Raw genomic sequence first — 26,114 nt, forward strand, 5'->3', positions numbered from 1 at the left:
CTGCCGTTGCAGCCCAGCAGCTGGTATTCAGCAGCATACTGCTCCTGGATGGAGAGGTTCTACTTAGGCATCATTTCAGAGCCTCATTTCCCATATTGCTGATCTCAGCCAAAAAAACCCCAAAACGTTAAAAATTCAGTTGACTGTTGAATGTCCGTGCTTCCCTTTGTGTGCCTCGTTCGGTTACAAGAGGAATACTTGCCTCAGCTCTCTGCCTGGTTGACCTGCTGTTTCGAAATCATTCTTCTCCCATCATTATGGGATTCAGCAATGTTGAAATATTTGCTGAGAAGAGGGAAATCTTTGGATTGCCTTAAATCTCTCTTTGGAATCCCAGGAGATTTTGTCAGCAAGGAATCTCCCCTTTAAGCCAAAGATAACAAGCCTTCTATTAATAAACCCCTCGGCAGATGGAGGGAAGATCGTTGTAGACAAGAAACCTGAGCTGTGGGTCTTGAATTGCTTCATCTCATCTCATCTCATCTCATCTCATCTCATCTCATCTCATCTCATCTCATCTCATCTCATCTCATCTTTGCTTTGTTTTATTTTGAGTTATTTCCTACTCTGATTTTGCTACTTTATTTATTCATTTGTTTCATTTCTGTCCCACCTTTTCCCCCTTTCACCTCCAAGGAGCTCATGGCGGCAGACATGGTTCTCCCCTTCCTCCTTTAAATCCCCACAACAGCCCTGTGGGGTAGGTTAGGCTGAGAGAGGCAGAGACTGGCCCCCAAGGTCACCCAGCAAGCCTCATGGCTGAGCGGGGGGATTCGAACCCTGGTCTCTCCCAGCTCCTAGCCTGCCACTCTAACCACGGCACCATATTAGCTCGTGACAGTACCGTCAACATGTTTTGACCCAGGACCCACATTTAACCTCAACCCAGGACATGGGACCAATTTCTGTTTTCTTTTTCTTTTTAACTCTGTGTGTCCAGATGCAAAGGAGGCTCTTGTATCATTAATATGTAGAAAATAGGATTTCAGTAAGCGCAGCTTGTCGTGTAAAGGTTTGACTGAAGTGGGAGGGGCATCGATGCACCCATGGCCTCTATGCTGCGGCATTACTGCTGCTTCCCAGGAGGGGGAGAGGGAGGGTCAAGGTGGCAGGGTGACTGCCGTTATCCTGGTACACCAACAAAACCAGTCCGAGGCTTCTTCCGGTGCCTATTGAAATCATACTCTGCACCTTTTTTCCTTGCTGCTTGCAAGGGACAGCTTCAGAACAGATCTTGTGCTGACCTACATTGCAATTTAAATAGAAAGAAGGAAATATCAATAGATCAATAGATAGATAGAGGTTGATGCCCACTGCTGTGACAGGTGAACACTCTGCTGGCTCCATAGTTCATTTCTTTCATTAAAATGTATATACTGCTTAATTGCAAAAAAACAACAACCAAGCAAACCCTCAAAGCAGTTTACAAAGAATAAAAGAGTGACATTGTCAGCTAAAACAACTATTCAAAGCAGTCAAAAGACAAAATCAGCAATAAACTAAAAACAGATTAAAATATACAGCGACATCCTACATGTCTGGGTAGGCCTGTCTAAACAAAAACATTTTTAGCAGGTGCTGCAAATAGTACAGCGAAGGCGCTTGCCTGATGTCAAGAGGCAGGGAGTTCCAGAGGGTTTAAGTGCTGCTGCGCTAAAACTATCCAACTGCCGGGCTTGGCCTGTAGCATTTTGGCGCAGGGTGAGGGACATCCGCTTGCCCTCCAATGAAAATGGAATGCATTCCCCGCCCAGGATGTTTTCCTGTGCGAGTCCTGTTGAAATGGGACTTGGAGCGGGCCTTGGGCAAGAGAGCTTCCCAGAGGAGATAGTGACCTGTGAGCTAGAACCACCAACCCAATTTTCACACTTTGGGTGAAGGTTTGTGAGGAAGACGGGACCTGGGAACGTTGACACTCTCGATTTCACAGAGGACCTCTTCTTTTGTGTGTTTCTGTTTCTCATTTTGCCGGTTTAGCCTCCAGCCCAGGGCAGAAGACCTATCTGCATTTGAGACCTTCCAAGTAGGTTATTCCAAGATTACTTTGCGTGCGGTGATGGGATGGCCACCTGTCTCTTACTAACCCTTGCATGAGCTTGCTTGTGGGAAATACGCTGCCTTTCACCACACCTGTCGGGCGGTTGGAGCTTGTCACCCCGCAGCAGGGTCCTTGCGAGGGTGAGATCTGGCAAACGCGTCAGGAGCCTTGCGGTACCCCGCCTCCTGGAGGGTGTGATGCTGGAGGGGACCTCTCCTCCTTTTTTGGCACATCCCCCCACTTTTGGTGCAATTCCACCAGTCCGACACAATTGACATTGACAAGTCTTGACAGAAGGGGTTTTTTTATTGGGAAGGAAGGCAGTGGGCAATTTTTTACATCACTCTACCGCAGCCTTCACCAGCCTGGTGCCCTCCAGATCTTTCAGACCGCAACTCCCATCAGCCCCTAGTCAGCACAGGTATATGGTGCTAAAGGAGCACGGTCACACTGGCAGGGCTGATGGGAGTTGTAGTCCAAAATGTCTAAAGGGCAGCGGGTTGGCAAAGGCTTATCCTGCCACCTGCGCTTCTTCACTTAGCCCAACAGATAAATAATACCACATTCGGAAGTTTATTCACTTAGTGTACATCCCAAACACAGCTGTGCACCTTTCTCCCGCCATCACAAAGGTTACAGCAGATGTTAACGGTTGCTAGTTCATTTCTGGGCCTGGTTAGAGGTGCTCACATTTAAATCCCTAAACAACTTAGTTCCCAAATTTGAAAAGACTGCCTCTTTCCCTACAGACCCTCTCTGGTATTAAGATCACCAGAGGGGCCCCTCTTGGTAGTTCCTCTGCCCCCAGAGGTTCAGTGGACTGGTGACTCAGGAGAGGGCCTTCTCCATGGTGGCTCCTAAGCTGTGGAATTCCCTTGCCACAGAAGCAAACCTGGCACCTTCATTATGTGTATGCTAGAAACACCCTTCTTTACCCGGACCTTTGATGCTTGAGATGTATATTTTTAGGACCCACCCTGTACCTGTGGCTATTAACATGCTCTAAACTGTTTTTCATACTGTATTTCTAAATTGCTTTAACCTGTGGTGAAGGGTAGTGGTAATGAGAAATTGTAGAATTATAGAGTTGGAAGGGACCAGAAGGTTAATCTAGTCCAGCCCCCTGCAGTGCAGGAATCTTTTTGCCCAACGTGGGGCTCGAACCCATGACCCTGAGATGAAGAGTCTCATTCTCTACCAACTGAGCTATCAAATAAATCATAGTAACAATATGGAAGGGTTGGCTTCCTGCAGAGAGGCCTCTGCGTTCAGAAGCTTGACCTTCCCCAATTCTCCGCCTCCTCTTCAAAAAGTGACGGCAAAGGAGCATTTACACAAAAACAGGAGTGATGCCTCCTCATTTTAGGCTGCATGCGTGATGGGGAAGGGAGGGGCAGATCCCTCCCCCTTTGCCCCACAAAGAGAATCACCACCCTGCAGGTAAAGTCAAAAGTTGAATCCTCGGCTCTGTTCCTCATCTCCTGCCCCCTCCCCTCATTAATCACCCCCCCTCCCTTGGCAGCCGATTGATTCCCCCTCCTCCTTTTTTAACTTCTGAAAAATAAATCTTCTGAAACCTTTTTTTGAAGCTGCCGCTTTTGGTTTGAGTTGAGCACTTCAAAGCTGCTCCGTGGTCTTTGGAAGCCTTTGCTCAAGCTTCCTCATTGACTGGTGCTGTGCCACCTCTGCTTCGTACCCCCGTGGTTTGCTCTGCAGAATCGTTCAGATCTCGACAAAGGGCAGGAATGCCACCTAGGCTGTTCCTGCGGGACGATCCTTAATTGGAACGGCTTGTCATCGTTGGCACCTTTCAAGATGGGTCGTGGGGTGTGTGTGTGTGTGTGTGTGTGTGTGTGTGTGTGAAAGCAGGCTTTCAGAGTCTGCTAAGTGGCCACACTAGCGTTACATAAGGACATCTGAAGCGCATGCCAGTGGCCCATCTCGCCCAGCATCCTGTTCTCACAGTGCCTGTTGGAAACCTGCAAGCAGGATCTGAGCACAAGAGCAGTGTCCCTGTCCTGTGGTTGCTGCCAGCTGGTAGAATCATAGAGATGGAAGGGATCCCCAAGGCTCATCTAGTCCAACCCCTTGCAACGCAGGAATCTTTTGTCGAACCTGGGACTTGAATCCATGACTCTGAGATTAAGAGTGTCATGCTCCACAGACGGAGTGGTTGCTACCTCCAACGGTAGAGGCATAGCAATTGTGAGCATAGCAATTGTAGCTAGTAGTCGCTGATAGCCTTTTCCTCCATGCAGTTGCCTCATCCTCTTTTAAGGTCACCCAAGGTGGTGGTCATCACTGCCTCCTGCGGAAGCAGGCTCCCCAGATTAACCATGTACTGGGTGAAGAAGTCCTTTCTTTTCTCTGTCCCGGATCTTCCAACCTCCAGCTTCTTTGGATACCCACCAGTCCTCAAGTTACAAGACAGGGACAAAAACTTTCCCCTGTCCACTTCCTAAATTGAATCCTGAAAGGGAAGAGCAGAAAGAACGATAATATTGTTCCCCCGATGCCAACTCTTCCCCAAAGCTCTTATTTTGGGTGGCTTCAAGTCCTGGTAGGTCCAAAGATGGCTTTTGTAGCTAGTCTGTTTGCTAAAAAGCAGCTTCCCGGTTCTGTAGCCAAGTATATACCTGGGGCAATGCAGCGGGGAGGTTTCATGCTGGTTTTGTGCCCCAAGGAAGCAGGTGAGCCATCAGTGAACAAAAAGGATGAGGGGTTGCCGTGATGACACCTGGTTTAACTGGTCTGTTGCTCCATTGCATCTTGTCTTTAGCACATGCAAAATCTTAGATGAGCATTTTTTTGGGGGGGGGGGGTTTCATGCTCTTCAAACATAAAAGTTATTGAGGCCAACATGAGGCTACTTTGGCAATCTAGAACTTCTGGCTAGCATGTCCTCTGTGGGGCAAATGGTGGTGTCAAACCCTTTGGAGGCTGCGTTGACTTTGGCTAAACTTCTGCCAAAGCAGGTAGCCGTGTTGGTCTGCTGTAGTCGAAACAAAATACAGTGGTACCTTGGGTTAAGAACTTAATTTGTTCCGTAGGTCTGTTCTTAACCTGAAACTGTTCTTAACCTGAGGTACCACTTTAGCTAATGGGGCCTTCCGCTGCCACTGCGCCGCCGCCACGCGATTTCTGTTCTCATCCTGAGGTAAAGTTCTTAACCCGAGGTACTACCGGGTTAGCGGAGTCTGTAACCTGAAGCGTTTGTAATCCGAAGCGTTTGTAACCCGAGGTACCACTGTAAAAAGATTCCTTCCAGTAGCAGCTTAGTGACTGGAAGGAATTTTTTAAATTTTGTTTCTGCCTTCTGTTAGATCTCAGGTTGTCTTTTTCTCACTGCCTGACTTCCTCAAGGCACAAATACAGGATGGGTGACACCTGGCTTGAGAGCAGGACAGGTGAAAAGGATCTAGGAGTCTTGGTAGACCACAAACTTGACATGAGTCAACAGTGTGATGCAGCAGCTAAAAAAGCCAATGCAATTCTGGGCTGCATCAATAGGAGTATAGCATCTAGATCAAGGGAAGTAATAGTACCACTGTATTCTGCTCTGGTCAGACCTCACCTGGAATACTGTGTCCAGTTCTGGGCACCGCAGTTCAAGAAGGATACTGACAAGCTGGAACGTGTCCAGAAGAGGGCAACCAAAATGGTCAAAGGCCTGGAAACGATGCCTTATGAGGAACGGCTTAGGGAGCTGGGTATGTTTAGCCTGGAGAAGAGAAGGTTAAGGGGTGATATGATAGCCATGTTCAAATATATAAAAGGATGTCATATAGAGGAAGGAGAAAGGTTGTTTTCTGCTGCTCCAGAGAAGCGGACACGGGGCAATGGATTCAAACTACAAGAAAGAAGATTCCACCTAAACATTAGGAAGAACTTCCTGACAGTGAGAGCTGTTTGGCAGTGGAATTTGCTACCAAGGAGTGTGGTGGAGTCTCCTTCTTTGGAGGTCTTTAAGCAGAGGCTTGACAGCCACCTGTCAGGAATGCTTTGATGGTGTTTCCTGCTTGGCAGGGGGTTGGACTGGATGGCCCTTGTGGTCTCTTCCAACTCTATGATTCTATGATTCAAGTAACCCACTCTCCTTGAGTACCTCCCCGCTCTGGTTTGCTCTGTCACTTTGCCTGTGAAACTCACTTTCCTCTCAAGGCCCAGACTGCAGAGTTTGATTTCCCAACAGTGCCAGGCCAAGCCACTTGCAGAATGGCGCTCAAAAAGGCTTGAGACATGCAGCGGCACCGCCGTGTGAGCGGCTGTCGCAGCTGATCCATTTCGCACAGCTATACTGTTTCATGTCACACTGAACTTAGTAATATGAAGTGCTGTCATGTGGAAGATGGAGCAAGCTTGTTTTCTGCTGCTCCACAGGTAGGACCTGAACCAATGGATTTGAATGACAAGAAATGAAATTCCAACTAAACAGTGGGAGGAACTTTCAGGTTGTAAGAGCTGTTCAACAGTGGGACAGACTACCTTGGGAGGTATTGGACTCTCATTGCTGGAGGTTTTTAAACAGAGGTTGGATGGCTATTTGTCATGGAATCTTCAGCTGTGATTCCTGCATTTTAGGGGGGTTGGACTAGATGACCCTTGGGTCCCTTCCAACTCTATGATTCTATGAAATGGCTCTCGGATCCAGTATCTGCTTGTGAAACTGTTTGATGAGTCTTCTCCCTGAAATATTTGTGGATTTCTTTGGGCTGTTTCTCCAGTTTTCATCTGGTTGTGATCCTTCATTGGAAGTTTTTAAACAGAGGTTGGATGGCTATTTGCCATGAATCTTCAGCTGTGATTCCCAGTTTGCGGAGGGTTGGACTAGATGACTCTTTGAAGCCTGCTGGTTTTGTGGGAATCATTTATATTTCGGGAGCTATTTCTTTATCTTCATGCTGCTGACTGAAGGGACCAGCAGTCCTTTCCCCCAAAGAGTACCCCTGATCTCTGAATCTTACAATCGAGAGATTGGACAAGGAATCTGAATTGTGAGGACCATTAGAGACATCGCTTACTTCTGTGTAGAGTTGTAATATTTATGGATTTAGGGCTGTCCTTTTTAAATATGCTTGTTAGCACTTTCTGACTTCCGCAAAAAATCCCAAAGGAAATGCCATTCATCTCGGATGCGCCTGTGAATTAGTCATGAGTGAGGCTGGGTGCACTTGGTGCTGAAAGCCTCCGAATTCTGTAACCTGTGCTATTATTCTGCACTTCCTCCAATTTCTGCGTGTTACGGAGCTACAGAACATTGGGAAGCTTCAGCTCACAACTCCCAGAAATCTTATTCCACAACCTTTTCTGGCTTCCACAGTTTTGTCAGGCATTGCCTCTGCTCCCTCAAACAAATCCTCAGAAGTAGAAATTTGCTTTGTAAAACCGAGAATTGCATCCTGGGCTTTTCTCCTTTGCTTGTGTTGAATCATGGCATCCCTGCTTCATGATGGCTGAGTTGTGACCTGAAATTTGTCCTGATTTTGACACAACCTACATTGTGGTCACAGCTCACACTTCCGCTTCCCCATTGGTGAGCTGGGAGTAATGGGTCCATTTGAGCCATTTTTTACTCTTCGATATTTACTGTTTCCCAGTCCCAATAGCCTGGATTTCCACTTCCCGTTATTGCTGAAAATTATTGCATGTTGCTGCAGCATTTTAAATTTCACTGTGATTTGTAGCTTTCTTACACAATCTGTATGTTGCTTGTGATTGAGCAGCATTAGCCAAGGACCCAATATTTCAAATTCTGTATATGTTCTCAGAGGGAAAGTCTGCAAAGCTGGAAGCTCTTCTTTGAGGAGAGATGTGAGTCAGTTATCTTGGTCATCAAGATTTTCTGGCGTTCTCCTTGATACTCAAATCTTTATAGGAACAGTTTGGACCTTACCTCTTGACTAGAATTAAGAACTGCATCTTGTACATTCTCTGTTCATTGAGACAGCAAACCAAAACCTCCTCTCATGCTAATCTTGCTAGGAAAAACAAATCCAGAAAATGAGCCAAGAAGAACTTGATCTTACATTTTTCAATCACCTGAGTTTGAGTAGTACAGTTGTACCTTGGAAGTCAAACGGAATCCATTCCGGAAGTCCGTTCGACTTCCATAGCATTTGAAAACTAAAGTGCGGCTTCTGATTGGCTGCAGGAAGGTCCTGCCGCCATCGGAAGCCGCAGAAGCCCTGTTGGACGTTCGGCTTCCAAAAGAACATTCAAAAACTGGAACAGTCACTTACAGGTTTCAATCATTCGGGAGCCAAAACATTCGAGAACTAGGCTGTTCAAAAACCAAGGTACGACTTATGGGACACATTATAGAGTTGCATAGGAACATAGGAAGCTGCCTTTTCTGGAATCAGACCATTCATTCATCTAGCTCAGTGTTGTCCACACGGACTGGCATTTCAGGTAGGGAATCTCTCCCAGCCCTACCTGGAGATGCTGGGGATTGAACCTGGGTTCTGCATGCAAGGCAGATGCTCTTCCACTGAGCTATGGCCCTTTCTCGAAGGAGAAATAGACATATCCCTGCCTCGTGCCATGGACAACTTTAAATTTTATACAGCATTTGGGAAGACAGCAGACAGACAGCAACAGAGGACGAATATAAGGAAATTCATTTCCACATACTTAGATTTCCTTCCACTGGGAGGCTGCAGACTGAAGGTGCTAAACCAAAGCTTTATTGGCAGAGGTGGGTACGGAAAGATAATTTAAATGGGATGCAAGAGCTGGTCCTGAGAGGGGGTTAGGGAATTTGTTTATTAAAATCTCTCCTTTCTGCTGTAAAACAGCCCTCGAGACAGCAAGGAGCCCTCAGAATAATGCTCAGGGAGAAGCAGTGTGACAATGCTTATTGTTTTGCTCCTGGGTTTGATTGGTGTTTTATTTCAAGGATCTCTGGATCTGCAGTTTCACAATACAGTGGTACCTCAGGTTACATACGCTTCAGGTTACAGACTCCGCTAACCTAGAAATAATGCTTCAGGTTAAGAACTTTGCTTCAGGATAAGAACAGAAATTGTGCTCTGGCGGCGCGACGGCAGCAGGAGGTTCCATTAGCTTCAGGTTAAGAACAGTTTCAGGTTAAGAACAGACCTCCAGAACGAATTAAGTTCTTAACCCGAGGTACCACAGTACTGCAAATTCTATGTCCTTTTAAAATGTGTTTGTGGGAGGGTTTTTATGGTTTGCTTTTATTTTTGTTATGTATTTTGTGTTCTCATTTTGTATTTTTGTGTTGTGAGCCACCCTGTGATCTTCGGATGAAGGGTGGCATACAAATTTAATAAATAACAACAACAACAACAACAACAAGGATGAAGGAAGGAACACACGGTGCTGCCTTACACCGAGTAAAACCATTGGCCCATCTAGCTCAGTATGGTCAACTATGACTGGTAGCAGCTCTTTTGAGTTTCAGGCAAAGGGTGTTCCCAGCCCTACCTTGGGGTTAAATCTGGGACCTTCTGCATTCCAAGCAGCTGCTCTGCCACTAAACTACAGCTCTTCCCCCTCGGACTTAGATCCTTGCAGCACGGTCGGATGCTCCACCTCCGAGCTATTTCCTCTCCTTTGCTTTCAGCCGGAGGACCCAGCATTTCAGAGGGTTGGACTAGATGACCCTTGGGGTCCCTTCCAACTCTACAATTCTGTGATTCTATGTCCCAGTTCTGAATCTCTCGTATGGGTAGAGGCCCCTCTGTGATGAAGTCCTGGCATGGAACAAGGGTCATGTTTGCAACCTCCCGAGTTTCCCTCTCCACCTTGGATGGAGCCTGCAGAATTTTTCATGTTTAATTATGTGGTTAACATGCTAATCCCCTTTTTATGAGCTCTGGGGGCGCAGCACAGACATCTCTTCAGGAAGCTGATTTCCTCTGCACGTAGCACGCTGGCTTCGCTAATTCCAGCTGGCTGAACTTCAGGGGGGCTGGCTGCTACTTCAGACTTCAGAAGACTGTAGGAGACGGGGTTTGTTTTTGTTCTTGAGGGTCTCTCATTCTCTCTATGCCTTGGACTTCAAGGGTTTCCTCTTAGGCCAGGCTGATGTATCTCTGACGAACACTCAACAGGAGCAGGCAGGATTTTGGAGCAGCTTCAAACCTGCTTAGCTCCCCCTCCCCCAAAAGAAAAGGCATGCATTTTGCCCGCAAAACAGGAAAGAGGGGAACCAGAGCGATCCAGCTCTCCTTTCTGGGAAAGAGTAGGCAGTTGGGATGCCTTCATAAGAACATTAGAAGAGCCTGCTGGATCAGGCCAATGGCCCATAGAATCCAGCATCCTGTTCTCACAGTGATCAACCAGATATCTTTTCTGGGAAGCCCACAAGCAGAATCCAAGCACAAGATCGATATCCCCTTCTGTGGTCTCCAACAACTGGTGTTCAGAAGCATTCCTGCATCTGAGCATGTGTCAGGCTTTGGGGAATCAGCTTCCTCCCCCGTGGCAGTAAATAAGATCAAATGAAAGGAACGTCTTACAAGTTAGGTTCTTTAGTAATCACAGTGACAAAAGAACACATCTACCTAGAAATGACGGTGCTCCCAACTAAGGGTCACCCCCTGTCCCTTCCCTATTAATCTATGTCACTCCTACATTTTATAAACTGAGTTTGTACCCTTTGCATTTTCTGTTCTAACACTTTCTGAGCTCTCCATGTCTTTGAAGAAAGGGCGGGGGGAGATGTCTTTGAAGAAGGAGGGTGAATGCTGTCCTGAGACTGTGAATCTGTTAACCCGCTCTCTTCCAGTGTTTCTTCTCCTAGCTGTTCCCCATCCAGTATTTCCTAGCTTCTGCCTTCTGAACTATACCTCTCTGCAAACCTCTGTTCCAAATTTATACTGTCCTCCTGCTCCTGGGAAGATTCAGGATCAGGGGAAGGGGTGGCTTCCACCATTCTTCCTCAGTGCAGCCCTCCTCACCACAGTCCTTGACAAGAGCAGAGCCATCACAGCTAGTAGCCACTGATTATCTTATCCATGAATTTGTCCAGTCCTATTGTTAAGCGGGTGGCGCTGTGGTCTAAACCACTGAGCCTGGGGCTTGCCGATCGGAAGGCGGTGGTTTGAATCCCCACTGAGGGGTGAGCTCCTGCTGCTCGGTCCCAGCTCCTGCCAACCTAGCAGTTCGAAAGCACGTCAAAGTGCAAGTAGACAAATAGGTACCGCTCCGGCGGGAAGGTAAACGGCGTTTCCGTGCGCTGCTCTGGTTTCGCCAGAAGCAGCTTAGTCATGGTGGCCACATGACCCGAAAAAAAATGTCTATGGACAAACGTCAGCTCCCTTGGCCAGTAAAGTGAGATGAGTGCCACAACCCCAGAGTCTTTCATGACTGGACTTAACTGTCAAGGGTCCTCTACCTTTACCTTTTATTGTTAAGCCACCCAATCTCGTGGCCATTGCTGCTTCCTGCAGGAACGAGTTCCATAGCTTAGCTATGGATTGCATGAAGAAGTTCTTTCTTTTATCTGTCCTGGATCTCCCAACCTTCAGCTTCATTAGATATCCAAGAGTTCAGGGAGAAAAACCTTTCTCCATCCACTTTCCCCATGCCTTCCCACGCCAACGCTCACTACAGCCCCCAGTCCTCTTAAGTAGCTAGCTATTCTCCTCCATAAACCCAGCCTTTCAGAAAGGTTCTGTTGGTACATTGTCATTCCTCTGGTGGAGAGCTGGATTTGATGGGCAGCCCAGATCCTTATCCTCCCCACTCCCCCTACATGGGCCTGTCCCCCTGTCAATAGTCTAGCATCACAGTGCCTACGATCCCCCTTTCAGCCCTGCCCCATTGAATTAAGCTGGGCTTTCTTTTTAATAAATGTGTATAGAATATTACTCTTTCAGGTGCAGAAAAAAATTAAGCTGTGCTTTTGTTTCAAAGGGTATATTATAAACTGAAAGGAAATGGATCCATGAAAGCTAATTTTCTGTGGAGTGGCTACGACACCTCCAGCTTGCTCCAGCCTATGTTTACTCAGGAGCAAGTCTCACTCATTTCTCAGACTAAACGTGCATAGAACTGCAGCCTTTCTCTGTGCAATGCTTATATTCTGCGTTCCTATAATGCAATGCAAGAGTAGCAATAAATGTTATCGTCTACTGCTACCCTTCCATTACATTATCAGAAACATTTCTGAGTTTTATGAGTGTGTTCAGCCTTTGCATCATGATGCTGAGCTCTAGATACTGTTTCTAAGCTCAGATAATAAAGCCTTGCTTTCTTTACCGCAGGTGTGCCCAGTGTGACTGGTAGGGTGGAAGGCAGGGATACCAACAGGGGAGCCAGAGCTAATGACAGGCAGAGCCAACTAAGACCGGGTGTAGCATCATAGAATCATAGAGTTGGAACGTCACCAGCTTAAAACGTAGCTGGGTCATTATTCTTCTCAGCCCAGATTGGAGCTGGTTTGGGGTCAAACTTATCAAAAGGCAGCATTTCCCAAGAAATGACAGGATAGATATGGATTGTGGCTAACATTGTGTGTACACCAGTTCTCAAACCAGTGGCGAGAGCACACTAGATGCAAAGTAAGCAGGAGCGTGTACAGAGCCTAATTCAGCTTTTGCCTTTCTCCTCCTTCCTGCTGAGTTCTACAAGGGCAACACTGAGACTAAGGAGGAGGAAACTGCTTGAAAGTAAGGAGGCAGGCAGGTGGGGGCTGGCGGAGAGCAGACTGAGATTTGGGGCACAGTGCCCCATTCCCCCATTTGCAGGGTGGGAGAGGGAGGCCTGAGAAGTTTAGGGGTGTTAAAAGGAGATTGCTTAGATGCCAGGGTGACCTTGTCTCTGCAAAACGCAGCCTCTGTGCCGTTTGCCAGTGACAGGTAAATGAGATGCTGTAAACTTTTTATGCTGCTGAAATATAAGGCAAGGTTGGCAGCATAGTTGGTTTTTTTTAAGGGATGAGATATTGTTTGCATTTTTTTAAGGACCTGAAACTAAATGTTGCATGCAAATCTGTGCCATGACACCCTGGTTTCTCAAGAAAAGCTGTTTTGAGAGGGGGCGGATTTGGAGTAGTAAGTAGCGTGTGTGTTAACCCTTTGGCTACCTGCTGTTTCAAATCAATCCCTTGAGAACACAAGAAGAGCTCTGCTGGATCAGGCCAATGCCACATCTAGTCCAGAATCCTGTTCTTACACTGGCCAACCCGATGCTCCAATGGGAAGTTCCCAAGCGGGACCAGATCACAACAGCACTCTCCTCTTTTGAAGTTTCCAGCGACTGGCATTCAGAAGCGTTGCTGCCTCCAACTATGGAGGCAGAGCATAGCCATCATGGCTAGTAGACAGCAATAGCTTTCTCTTCTATGAATTTGCCCCGTCCTCTTTTAAAGCGAGTTCCACAGTTTAATGATTTGGACTGAAGAAATGGCTTATTTTATCTGCCTTTCCAAAGGGGCTTTTCTGTCTCACACACATCTCTAGGTAGATCTGGAGATTCCACTTCCTTATTTCTTCCTCTGGAGTCACAGGAAGTCCCATCTGAGATTCCCGAGTGGAAACAGACTCCTAACTTGGGAATAGTCCCATTTCCGCACACCCCACACTGTGGCTGTTTCTCCTCCTCCCCCCACTCCCCCCCCCGTTTTATTGGGGGAACAGCCTAAATGCATTTGGTGGTCTCATTTCAATTCTGGCCAATTTTTGCCAAGCCAGCAAAAATGGGGGGGAGGGGGGGGCTGCAGTTATTGGGTTAGCTAGTGCAAAATGAGCCTGACTGCAACTGAGTTATTGGTTGCTCCAAATCAAATAGAAGCCCCGGGTCTCCTGGGGGAATACAGCAGCCTCCAGGCAGAAGGAGCCGAGAACAACCCCCCCCCCCCGGTTTCTTCTCCTTCTCCTTTCTGCTTCTGGTTATTTGATTGCCTTCCTCTTCTCTCCCCCACCCCTTCATATATATATTTTCTTTGATTCGTCCTGTTAGCGCATTGTAGAGCCTATTCTCCTTCCTCTCTCCCCTCCCTCCCTGCAGGAAGGGGGACGGATCGCACAATGGCGCCTTGTAAAATCAATTTTCTCCCTGTGACAAAAATGTAATTTGCTCTTAATCACCCAGGTTTGGCTTGCACGAAATCTTGCTGCGTGCGATGGCACACACATGCTTCCTTCCCCCCCCTCCCCGCCTTGCATCTGCGTCGAAGAAAACAGCCCACACATTCAGAGACACCTGTAGTAGCAAAGGAGGAGGAGGAGGAAAAGCTTGGGTCTGATCTTGTCTCCTTCTAGAGAAGGGGGATGCAGGCGCTGGGGTTGGTTGGGGGCATGCACCTACTTCTCGTAACCACCAAGCTGTTTTGGATAAAGAACAGCAAGCATGGGGAAATGGGCGGCCTTTGCAGAGCCAGCCCTTCTCCCTGAAGGCTTTGGCGTCAGAGGCTCTGTGCCACCAAGGTGTGCAAGTCGTTGCTACTGATTAGCCCGACGCAGGGAAGAGTGAAATCGGTAGTTTCCAGAATAACAGGGCGAGATGTTTTGCTGCAGGATTGCCCTCTGCATTTAAAAACGGGGGGGGGGGGGAGAGGCAGGGACCTCAAACCCTGGGACTGAATATGCCCCCCCCCCGAGCCTCTTTATCTGGCACCACAGATGCCCCCTGCTTGGCACCCTCCTGGAGCCTCTCTGCCCAGCTTGAAGTCTGATTGCACCTCCTACATGGCTAGATGAGAGAGGAGGGTGTGTAAAAACTGGCCTGCTGTCTGAGGTGGTTGAAGGGCAGCACAACCGGTGGGGTCGCAATGGGTGCCGTGCTGCAGGGGGAGCCACAACAATGCTGTAGAATGGAGCATGAGATGTGGCATGCCAAATGTTAGCATTGCAACCGGTGGGGTCGCAATGGGTGCCGTGCTGCGGGGGGAGCCACAACAATGCTGTAGAATGGAGCATGAGATGTGGCATGCCAAATGTTAGCATTGCAACCGGTGGGGTCGCAATGGGTGCCGTGCTGCAGGGGGAGTCACAACAATGCTGTAGAATGGAGCATGAGATGTGGCATGCCAAATGTTAGCATTGCAACCGGTGGGGTCGCAATGGGTGCCGTGCTGCGGGGGGAGCCACAACAATGCTGTAGAATGGAACATGAGATGTGGCGTGCCAAATTTTAGCATTCCTGCTGAAATTTGAGAGCCTGGAGTCAGCTGCTGCCGCTGCTCAAAGGCAAAACTGGCATCTCTGCTCGCTTTTGCTCCTGGCACTGCCCACCAAAAGCATGTGCCCCCCGGAAGGTTGCACAGGAGGGAAATGTGGCCCTCTACCTGAAAAAAGTTTCCACACGCCTGATTTAAAACGGAAACCCAACCAGGGTAAACTAGGTTGTTCCCTCTTCCTATTTTACATTTTATTATTGCATTTGTAGCTCACCTTTTCCTGTCCGAGGAGCTCAAGGTGGCATGCATTGTTCTCTTCCTCTGCGCAACAACCCTGCGAGGCAGGTTAGGCTGAGAGGCAGTGACTGGTCCAAGGTCACTCAGCAAGCTGCATGGCCGAGTGGGGATTTGAACACTGATCTCTCCCAGGGGCTAGTCTGACACTCTAACTACTACACCACCACTGGCTCTTGGTTCTCACATCCCCCTGATGTAGCCATTCTGGTCCCCCTGCAGGGTCTCGACACCCTACGTCCCCCAACACAATTCTGCGGACACCAAGTGAGACTCCTTTGAGCTCGGAACACCTTTCCGCTGGGCTGGACATGTCAGCCTTTGTCATGGCTGCCCACCCTCCATCCAAGCACCAGCGGTGAGCAGCCGTCCCCAGAGCTGCCGCAAGCCGTCTCTACAAGCAAGGTGGCTGTCAGAGAAGCAACAGCCTGGCTTGACAGGTGATGAGATGCCAGCCAGAGCAGATTCACCTGAGCAACTGATGCCAGGAGAGCAGGAGGGGAGGGGACAGGCTGGGAGCAACGTGCCCCTGCCTGGAATCCTTTTGTAACAGAGAGAGACACACACCAGTATTTCATCTCTCTCCCCCCCCCCTTTCTGGCTGAGCTGCTGTTTTTGACAGTGCACCGTTCCCAGCAGGATCAGAGGCAGAAAGCGTCCGCCTGCTCAGCCAAGAGCAAACTTAATTCCTCCGGCGGCGGGCAGGGATGCACACAGCAAGCTTTAATTGGATGCAAGGAGGCAGCCGTGGAGGAGAGATGTGGGCCAGACCTTCAGCGTCTGGCGGGGAACTCCCCAATTTGCGAGATTCTGCCTAACGGCGCCGGGCGCCCTCCCACACTCCTTGGCTGGCAGAGGAAGCGCAAACAAGGCTTTGCGCAGCTCTGTGAGATCTCCCAGATGGATCTCCTTGGATAAAATCCTGTCCTTCCAACACTTTAGAAATGGACACCTGCACTTGGAGGCAAGCGGTGTTTCTGAATACCAGTTGCTGGAAGCCACAAAAGGAGAGAAGGCTCTTGGGCTTGCTGGCTTCCCACAATAGCAGTCTGGCTGGCCACTGTGAGCAGAGGATGCTGGACTAGATAGGCCAGTGATAGCCAAACTTGACCCTCCAGCTGTTTTTGGACTCCAGCTCCCATCATCCCTAGCTAACAGGACCACTGACCAGGGATGATGGGAATTGTAGTCCCAAAACAGCTGGAGGGCCAAGTTTGGCCACCACTGAGATAGGCCATTGGCCTGATCTAGCAGACCTACAGTATGTGCAGTGGAAGCTTGGTTGTTGAATGTAATCCGTTCCAGAAGACCGTTCGGCTTCCGAAACACTTGACAACCAAGGCGCAAAGGGCTGTCAGCAATTTCAATGGTGAAAAATGAGAAACTCGCCTTGGAAGCTGTTCGAAAACGGAAGCAATTCCAGGTTTGGGGCATTTGGGTTCCGAAATGTTCAGCTTCTGAGATGCTCAAAAACAGAGGTTCCGCTGTATTTATATCTTTACTTTATAGTTCATTCATGCTGCAGTCGGGGGTGGGGTGGGGACTAGCCTGTCCCCCTCCAGGCGTTGCTGGATTCCTAATGCTGTTATTATAACCATATTGGTGTGAATAGGGACCACACTTTCTGACTTGCATTTAAACCTGAGTGTGGCCTTTAATGGTATTCTGGTAGGTAAAGGAGCCAGGATTCCATAGGTTTTGTTTTAGGAATGCAGCCTGCATTTGGGGGCAGCTTGCATTCAAACAGATACAGCACGTTTTAAAAAGAATTTGTTCTCTGCCAGCCGCAGTTTTCCATAGCGTCAATACTTCACTGAACTAAACCTTTCTTCTTCTGCATGTCACGTAGTAGGATGAAGTTCTTGCGAGGCATTAAATACACCTGATTTCACACACCCAGCACCTGTGCTAACTTTCAGATGGTCTTGATTTGCATACTTGATGCTGGAATTATATTTGTAACCTTCCCATCCATTTCAAATCCATTGCATGCTTCATACAAAGGGCTGTACCGTGGAAGGTGGAGCAAGCTTGTTATCTGCTGCTCCAGAGGGCAGGATCCGAACCAATGGATTCAAATGACAATAAAGGAGATTCTGACTAAACTTTCTGATGGCAAGAGCTGTTTGACAGCAGAACAGGCTCCCTCGGAAGGTGGAGGGCTCCCCTTCGTTGGAGGTGTTTCAACAGAGGATGGCTGGCTGTATCTCATGGATTTTTAGCTGTGATTCCTGCTTTGCAGGGGGTTGGACTAGAAAGACTCTACGCTTCTTTGATTCTGTGATTCCATGACCTCCATCCACTTACAGGCTGCCACCAACCTGAGGGGAGGTTCTGCTCTGTCCTCTTCCTGTTTAGCATCAGGCTGGTGCCAGAAGTGGCCAGGATTGTCTGCGCTTGTTACCTAAGAAAGTGTGCATATGCAGAGCCAGAAACAAGGCAGCCGTTCGTCGCTGCCATCGGAGGCAGCCGCTGGATACATTCCAGCAGAGGGCATTAAGCCTCTGCAGTAGTCTCTTCTTCAATCCAGCCCCCCGCCCCCAGCAAAAAGTGGTTGCAAAGGAAGCTGCCTAATCTATACCCGGTCATGCTGTTGAGCTTGCTGTTGTTTAGTCCTCCCTGTTGCTTGCTAACAGATCCTTTAAAACCCGAGTTGCCAGAACCCGTGCCGAGCCGCATGATCGGCTGTAGGGCCAAGGAACTGGTGTGCAAAAGGCATTTGAGGCCGGCAGGTGTGGGAGGAGCAGCCAGGGAGGCCGGCGAGCATGAGTTACGGTGCATTCAATGCTTCCCGTAAGAGGCTGTTTCTCAGCAAAACACCTGACCCTTTGACTGGAGCCGCACGTGGCTTTGTGTCTGCCGGAAATAATGTTCCCAATTAGCTAAGCACCTTTTAGATGCGCCGCACCTAGTTTGATAATCTGGGAGGCATGATGTGTCCTAGGATGCTGATTAAGGAGGTAGTAATCAAATACGGCAATTATCTCATAAGGTCTGTGGTGGGTCCCTTTCACAGTCGTCTTCCTGCAGTATTGCAATAAGATTCACACAAACATACTCTCTCCTTCCTTTTGAGGGGGCTGCTGGCTTTGTCCTCTGCCCTGAAGGGATCTGGAGAAGGGTGTTTACATGAGAGAAGCCAAAGCAGTTTAGCTGTCACCAGCTTCTGCTTTTGCATCTCGGAGCTATAGATCTCTGAAGAGGAAGCCGGGGGAGGGTGTCTTAAGAGAATTCCATGGCGCTCTTGCGAAACTGATTGCCAGAGTCTTCCCGGTGAAGCCGTGACACTTGCCATCAAGATAGCTTGTGCATGTTTCACTTGTGGAAGTTTACAACTGCAATGTGTTGGGGGTTGGTAAAAAGCAACTTAAACTACTGGTTTAAATGGGCGATTATTGTTCTTCTAATTATTATTACTAATTGTTAAGGAGAAGGGCCGTAGCTCAGTGGCAGGGCCTCTGCTCTGCGTGGAGAAGGACCCAGGTTCAATCCCTGCCATCTCTAGGTAGGACTGGGTGAGAATTATGTCTGAAATGCTAGAGAGCTGCTGCCAGTCAGTGTAGACATTACTGAGCTAGATGGTCTAATCATCTGGCATGGTGTGAGATAGCTTCCTGTGCTCCTTTGTTTGTTTGCTTGTTGGTTTATTATTTTATTAAAACATTTCTAGACTGCCCTTTAACCCTCTGTGATATGCAACAGTGTTATGCAATACGCATGAGTAAATTTAAACATGTCACCAAAATGAAACAGAACAAATGAGAAAATTAAAAACCCATCTGAGCTAACTGAGATAACCCGCTTTAAAAACACTTGGCAGAAACGAGTGTAAAGTCAGTGTTAACTATACTCCTTTGGGAAGGCCATTCCAAATGTTTGGGGCTACCAAAGACAAGGCTCTTTTCGCTGATGGTGGACAACTAACCACACTGAGGATAACTAAACTCACTTAGAGGCTAATATAGGAAGAGTCACTCCTTCAGGTATTTGAGTCCAAAGCCATTTCTCAGAAGCAAACAGGCACCCAGCATAATAGGTACAGTGTAATGTGACTAAATCCTGATGGGGAGGGAGACGATATTACAGATGACAGGGGAACACTGGGTACTGGGGATAATAGCTACATTAATGCACAGGAAACTGAGTCAGTGCTACAGGAACCTGCTAAAGGTTCAAGAATGTAGCAGGGAATGACTCAGTTGTCTCTATACTAATGCACAGAGTATGGGAAACAAGAAAGATAAAGTTGAGCTCTTATTACATGTTAACAAATACGATCTAACAGACATTATGAAACCTGGTGGAATGAGACTCATGACTGGAATGTAGAAATTGGGGGGTATATCCTATTCAAAAGCAATAAACCAAACAAGAAGGGGGGGAGTGGCATTATATGTAAAGGATGTGTAAACTTGGGAAGAGATCCATAATTTGGGAGTACAGAAGGCAGATTCAGAGTATATGAGTAAAAACTGTAGGAGGGAAACAGCTGTAACCTTTCTGCTATAGACCTCCAAGCGGGATGGAATACCTGAATGCAGATTACCAAATTACTGGAGCAGATTACCAAACATGCAAAAAGGAGAGTTATAGAAGTCATGGGAGACTTCAACTACCCTGGTATATGTTGGAACTCAAATTCTGCTAAGAATGTAAAGTCCAACAAGCTCCTCCATTGCCTTGCTGACTATTTCATTTCTCAGAAAGCAGAAAGACAAGCTGGAAGTACTGGGGATCTTGGGAGGCAGTGATCATGTCCTCTTGGGTTTCATGATACAGAGGGAAGGGAAAGCTGGATGTAGCCAGGCATGCACTCTGCACTTTATGAAGGCTGATTTAAAAAAACTTAAGGAACTGCTAGGTTAGTTCCAATGGTCAGAAATGCTTAAAGAGAAGGGAGTCCAAGATGGATGCAAGTTTCTTAAAGGTGAAATACCGAAGGCACAAATGCTGACAGTTCCAACAAGAAAGAAAAGCGGGAGGCTTCTAAAGAAACCAGTGTGGCTGCATAAGGAGCTTACAGATGAGCTGGGATTTAATAAAGGCATATATAAGAAATGGAAGAAAGGGGGAATTGTGAAGGAAGAGGATGCACAAGTAGCCAACAGTTGCAGGGAGAAGGTCGGGGAGGGGTAAAGCTCAGAATGAGCTCAGGTTTGCAAGAGAAGTTTAAAACAGTAACAGGTTTATTCTGCTGTGTTCAAAACAAGAGGAAGAACAAGTGAGTAGTAAGTAGGTCTTCTGCATGGGGAGCATTGAGAATTGCTATTGGGTAACAGAGAGAAGGAGGGACTGCTCAATATGTGTGCAGAGGAAGCCAACTAAGATGATCAAGGGTCTGGAGGCCAAGCCTTATGAGGAACGGTTGAAGGAATTGGGTATGTTTAGCCTGGGTAAGAGGAGACTGAGAGGAGATATATCCATATTCAGGTGTCTAAAGGACTGTCACATGCCCGTCTCAATACTACCATTTGTTAACAGCCCTTTTAAAACAAATAACACTTTGAGCAAAACACTTTGGCATGACAGAAGTGCATAAATTTATATGCGTGGCTTGAAGCAAGTGGATAGAGGAGGGGAAAAATTATCCCTCTCACAAGGCTAGAATTCGCGGACATCCCATGAAGCTGAATGCTGGAAGATTCAGAAGAGGCAAAAGAAAGGACTTCTTCATGCAGCGCATAGCAAATCTGTGGAACTGTCTCCTGCAGGAGAGGCCACCAACTTGGGTGGCTTTAAAAGAGGATTGGACGAATTCATAGAGAAGAGGGCTATTGATAACTGCTAGCCGCAATGGCTGGGCTCTGTCTCCGTGGTCAGAAGCACTAATTCTTCTGAATACCAGCTGCAGGAAGCCACAGGAGCTTTTGTGTTTTGTTTCTGCTCACGGGTTTTCCATAGACCTCTAGCAACGGTGAGAACGGGATGCTGGACTAGACGAACCATTGGCCTGACCCAACAGGTTCTTCTTAGGTTATCAACAGGTGTGCAAAATGCACATTACTTGGCAATGGTTCGGCTATTGATGGCAGTTCCAAAATCCTTCCAGCCCCCTTCAGAGGTTTTCATGCGGGTCTGTTTAAATTAGACCTTCCTTCAGAACCATGAGGACGGGAATCTTATGTTAATCTTTATGAAAAGGTTCCTAAAGCTCAGTGGTAGAACACTGGGTAAGTGTCAGGCTTCAGGGAATCGGCTTCCTCCTCCATGGCAGTAAATAAGAAGATCAAACGAAAGGAACATCTTACCAATTAGATTCTTTAATAATCACAGTGCAAGAAAAAAGAACACGTCTACCTAGAAATGGTGGTGCTCCCAATTAAGGCTCACTCCCCCCCTTCCATCCCTATTAATCTACATCACTCCTATGTCGTAGTCTGAGCTTGTGCCATCTGTGCTTTCTGTTCTAACACTTTCTGAGCTCTCTGTCTTTGGGGAAGGGGGAGTGAATGCTTTCCAGAGACTGTGAATCCGTTAACTCTTTCTCTGCTAATATTTCTTCTGCTGGCTGTTCCCCATCCAGTGTTTCCCAGCTTCTGCCTTCTGAACTATGTCCCTCTGCAAACCGTTGTTCCAAATCTATATTGTCCTCCTGCTCCTGGGAAGATTCAGGATCAGGAGGAGGGGGTGGCTGCCACCATGCTTCCTCAGTGCAGCCCTCCTCAGCACTGTCCCTGACAGTAAGACCCCAGCTTCAGGCCCAGACATCTCCAGCTTAAAAAAAAAAAGGATCACGTTTCCAAGCAATGGGAAAGATCACTTCTGCTAGACCCTTCAGAGTCATTGCCACTCAAAAGTAGGCAATTCTGGCCTCAGGTGGACAAATAGTCTGGCCTGCAAGGGGACAGATGCCTGTCTTTCTAAGAGAATATTGGTCATTTGGAGCTCCTGGCATTCCTGTTAAATCCCCCCAGCCTCTGTTGAAGCCTATCTTACCGCACCCCTTTCCATTATCATACATATTTCTGTGCCCACACAAACCCCGGCATCCATTTGCGGGTGACTCATTTTTCCTTTAGACAGTGAGATGAGTGGAGCAGAGAGAGAGAGAGAGAAATCCAGAGGGGCAAAATACACTTGGAAAGACCAGAGTCCTCTTGAATAGCACTCCATGCTCTGTCGAGGTCACTCTCCACTTGCCATTGTCTCTCCGCTCCTTGTGATTACAGAAAAGTGCAGCGGAGACGAGTACATCTGATTGCTGGCCCAGTGGGGAAGTGAGCGTGGAACATTGCTTGTAGAATCATAGAGTTGTGGAGCTGGAAGGGACCCCTGAGGGTTATCTTGCTCAGCCCCCTGCAATGCAGGAATCTCTGCTAAAGAATCACTGACAGGTGGCCATCCAACCTCTGCTTTAAACAGCTCCAATGAAAGGAAGTCCACCACCTTCCAAAAAAGTCTCTTATGCTGCTGAACGGCTCTCGCCATCAGGGAGCTCTTCCTAATGCTTAGTCGGAATCTCCTTTCTTGTCATTAGAATGCGTTGGTCCAAGCCCTACTTGCTGGAACTGCAGAATGCTCCATCGTCAATGGGACAGCCCTTCAGATATTTGAAGATTGCTATCTGTCAAGGACTGGGCAGAGGAGGAATGGTGGAGACCGCCTCCCCTTCCTGACCCTTCCAGGGAGGAGGAAGAGGAAGACAGTATAGATTTACAACAGGGTTTTGATGGAGGTTGCAGCTCAGAGGGAGGCAGATGAGGGGGAAAGTTGGGAAATCATGGGAGAGCCAGAACAACACCCAGCTGACACATTGTCACCAGAAAGCATTCCAAACCCTCCATCTCCCAGAACCCGGCAAGCTTTAAAAGTAGGAGAGCAAAGAGCTCAAAGACAGAGGGCATGTAGCAGCACACGTAGAGGAGACGATGAGAATGACGAATGAGGAAGCGGGAGAGAAGGAGGGTGGAGATTCATTTGGACAACGCCATTATCCATGAGGCTGGGTTCTTTAACCTCTCTCTGTAAAGATAGAAATAAAAAAGGACAGTAAGAAACTTTCCCTTGTCTTCCGGCAACCAGCCGGAACCGCTGACACTACCATATGGCTTGGCATTTCTGAAACTTACTCAACTTTAATGTGGGGAGGTGGGCTTCTGGGCATAACTCTACCCTTTTCTAATAGGGCTGTCTCCCCCTGCGGCACCTGGCTCCATGTGGGTGAGGGTATATGGATCATTTCTGTTGGATTTTTATATGTAATAATAAATATATAACATATCAAAGCCCCCCATCCTCATCACAGGTACATTTACACCAACAGGTTGATTGCAATCTAGTTGTCGATCGCAGGTTGCCCCTGGTCGATCTTGGTCGATCTTTGGATTCCCTGAGAATTGTTACCCCCCCCAAAAAAAGGGGGGGGGAGCTCAACAGCTTTGGCTTCCTAAAAAAAGCTCAACAACATTGTCAATGGGTAGATCACTGCCAGTTTTTTTTAATACTGTGAGTAGATTGCAGTCTCTTGGGAGTTGGACATGCCTGCACAAATGATTCTTATCAATCTATACAAATTATTGTTAGATAGATAATTGCATCTCTATTTCACCCTTTTCTCCAAGGAGCTGAAGGCACACATGGTTCTTCCCCCTCCTCATTTAATCCCCACAACAACCCTGTTAGGTAGGTTAGGCTGAGAGAGGCAGTGACTGGTCCAAGGTCACCCAGTGGACGTCATATGGCCAAGCGGGGATTTGAATATGGGTCTCCCAGGTCCTCATTTAATCCACACAACAACCCTGTGAGGTTGAGAGGCAATGACTGCTGCCAGTAGCTTCAGCAATTCCATCAGAAATTCCCCACATGCCTTTCCTGCCACCTTTTTTGCCACTGTAAGGACCAGTTTTATACTCACTTTTTTTAAAAGCCTGGCACGTGTTAGATTTTGTTCCCGTTCATCCATGCGCACCTGCTTAAGCTTCACGGCTGCAGCGTTCCTGAGAATCTTGGCTTCCTGTGCAGCACCTGCTTTTCCTGAAATGCTTCAAGGTTCTGGTGCACCACTGATCCTTAATATGGCTGCATTGTTTTCCATTCTGCGCCGCATTTGTCACATGCAATGCTGTTTCTATTCTGCCGCAGTTTGTCTTCTGTCCCAAAGCTACAGTATCCATCTTGCTACCGACTCTGGCAAAATTATGCAACCTATGTGATTAATTACATCAATCATGTTGTCTTATTCCAGGTCTTCAGTAGGCACCAAAAAGACATATCCTATGTAAGATTTAAAGGGGGGGGGGAGTTAAAGTGTAGGGGCCTCCACAAAAAAGGCCTGACTCCTACATCATATAGAATGGACCTCCTGAGAAGATGGCGCCTGCAGGAGGCCCTCTCCTGCAGAGCTCTGCGATCAATGGGGTATATAAGGGGTGTGATGCCTTTTCAGCTAGCCTTGTCCCATTAAGACACTATACACCAATGCCAGCACCATCTGGTAGCTAATTGGCAGCATTTGTGGAGTAGGAGGTGCTGAGATCTGCCAGGATGTCTCAGCAGAACCTCCATGAAAAGATGCAGTATATCTGAACATCAGTTGCCAATCTGGGAAAGAGCCATCCCCCTCCGGGGTCTACTCACATAGTAGCTGGGGGCACTTGGGTCTCGACTGGAGAAAATAAGATACTGGATTAGCCGAAGGGCATTTTTATGTGCTCTAACACCTCTCATTCCTGGCAGAAGGCACCTCACTGATTCCTTCCGTCTCCCACCATTCCTTGAGGCAGTTTTCCGCAGCAGAGCAGGAAGCCAGCACTCTCTTTTATTATATTCCTGTGTGTTTTGTTTTTCTCTCCTCTCCCCCAGCTCACCTTGCAGAGCACAAAGTCCCGTGTGGCCTTCTTCGAGGAGCTCTAGCAAGCGAGCCGGTTCTTTGCTCCTGAGCCAGCGCCCGACTGACGCGGACCCTCCGTTTGAGGACTCAGCCATAGCCGGCCACGAATCCCTCCTTCCTGGCTGCCCCCCTGAACTGTGACCCCCTCTCTGCGCGTTTTCGAAGAGTTTGGCGTGCTGCTCCCCTGCTTCGTACTTTGCAGTTTTTGTTTTGTTTTTAATAATCTTTGATAACACAACTGTGATATACCATTTAGCTTCTTCTTTCTTCTTTCTTTTTTAAAGTGTTTGTATTGATTGTGACTTGTATTAACGTGCTCCCAAGACGGGGTGGGAGGGGCACCAGCATGAGACCCCTTTTCGCTTCCTGCCTCTCTGTAGGGGCACGACAAACGCTCCCTCCTGCGGATGAGAGAGGCGACTCTTTCCTGAAGCTTCCATCAAGGAGCCTTTAACATCTAGCATTCTCTGTCTACTAGTGCAAGACCCCTCGTGCTTGCGGGTAGCAGAGTTAAACTCTGCTTGCACGACAAAGGGATCTGGTGCAACAGTTGCACCGGAGGAAGATTGTTGGGGAACAGCTGATCCTGGCGCAACAGCTGGTTCTTGTTGCGCGATCCATTGTGCGGCCATTGTGGGTGCTGCACTTCCGTTCCCCCTTGCGCAACGGGCACACTGCTAAGTGACTTCAACTTAGCCCCCTACATTCTGAACCAAATGGGGGGATAATCAGGGACCCCCTCTGAGACGTCAAGCTCTGTCCTTCTTTCTGAACCAAGCTGGCAGAGAGTAATTGGGTGGGCTCTGAAGAAAGCTGCCTTCTGCTGAGCCAGACCACCGGGTCCATCTAGCTCAGTAGTGTCC

General features: G+C 47.9%; 1 protein-coding gene across 4 annotated transcripts in view; it reads left to right on the forward strand.

The window, feature by feature from the left end:
- NF2 (neurofibromin 2) overlaps positions 1–25,427 on the forward strand; it is a 92,591-nt gene extending 67,164 nt beyond the window's left edge. For 2 of the 4 annotated variants that reach the window (XM_033174361.1, XM_033174359.1), the window contains exons 16-17: positions 1,978–2,023; positions 25,224–25,427. In XM_033174361.1, the coding sequence (XP_033030252.1) occupies positions 1,978–2,013 (36 nt within the window). In that variant the 3' untranslated portion in view covers positions 2,014–2,023; positions 25,224–25,427. The remainder of the gene's footprint in view (positions 1–1,977; positions 2,024–25,223) is intronic. The other 2 variants (XM_033174358.1, XM_033174357.1) reach the window with 1 other exon arrangement.
- The last annotated feature ends 687 nt before the right edge of the window (positions 25,428–26,114 follow it).

Source organism: Lacerta agilis, chromosome 17 (assembly GCF_009819535.1).
Source record: "Lacerta agilis isolate rLacAgi1 chromosome 17, rLacAgi1.pri, whole genome shotgun sequence".
Classification (NCBI taxonomy): domain Eukaryota; kingdom Metazoa; phylum Chordata; class Lepidosauria; order Squamata; family Lacertidae; genus Lacerta; species Lacerta agilis.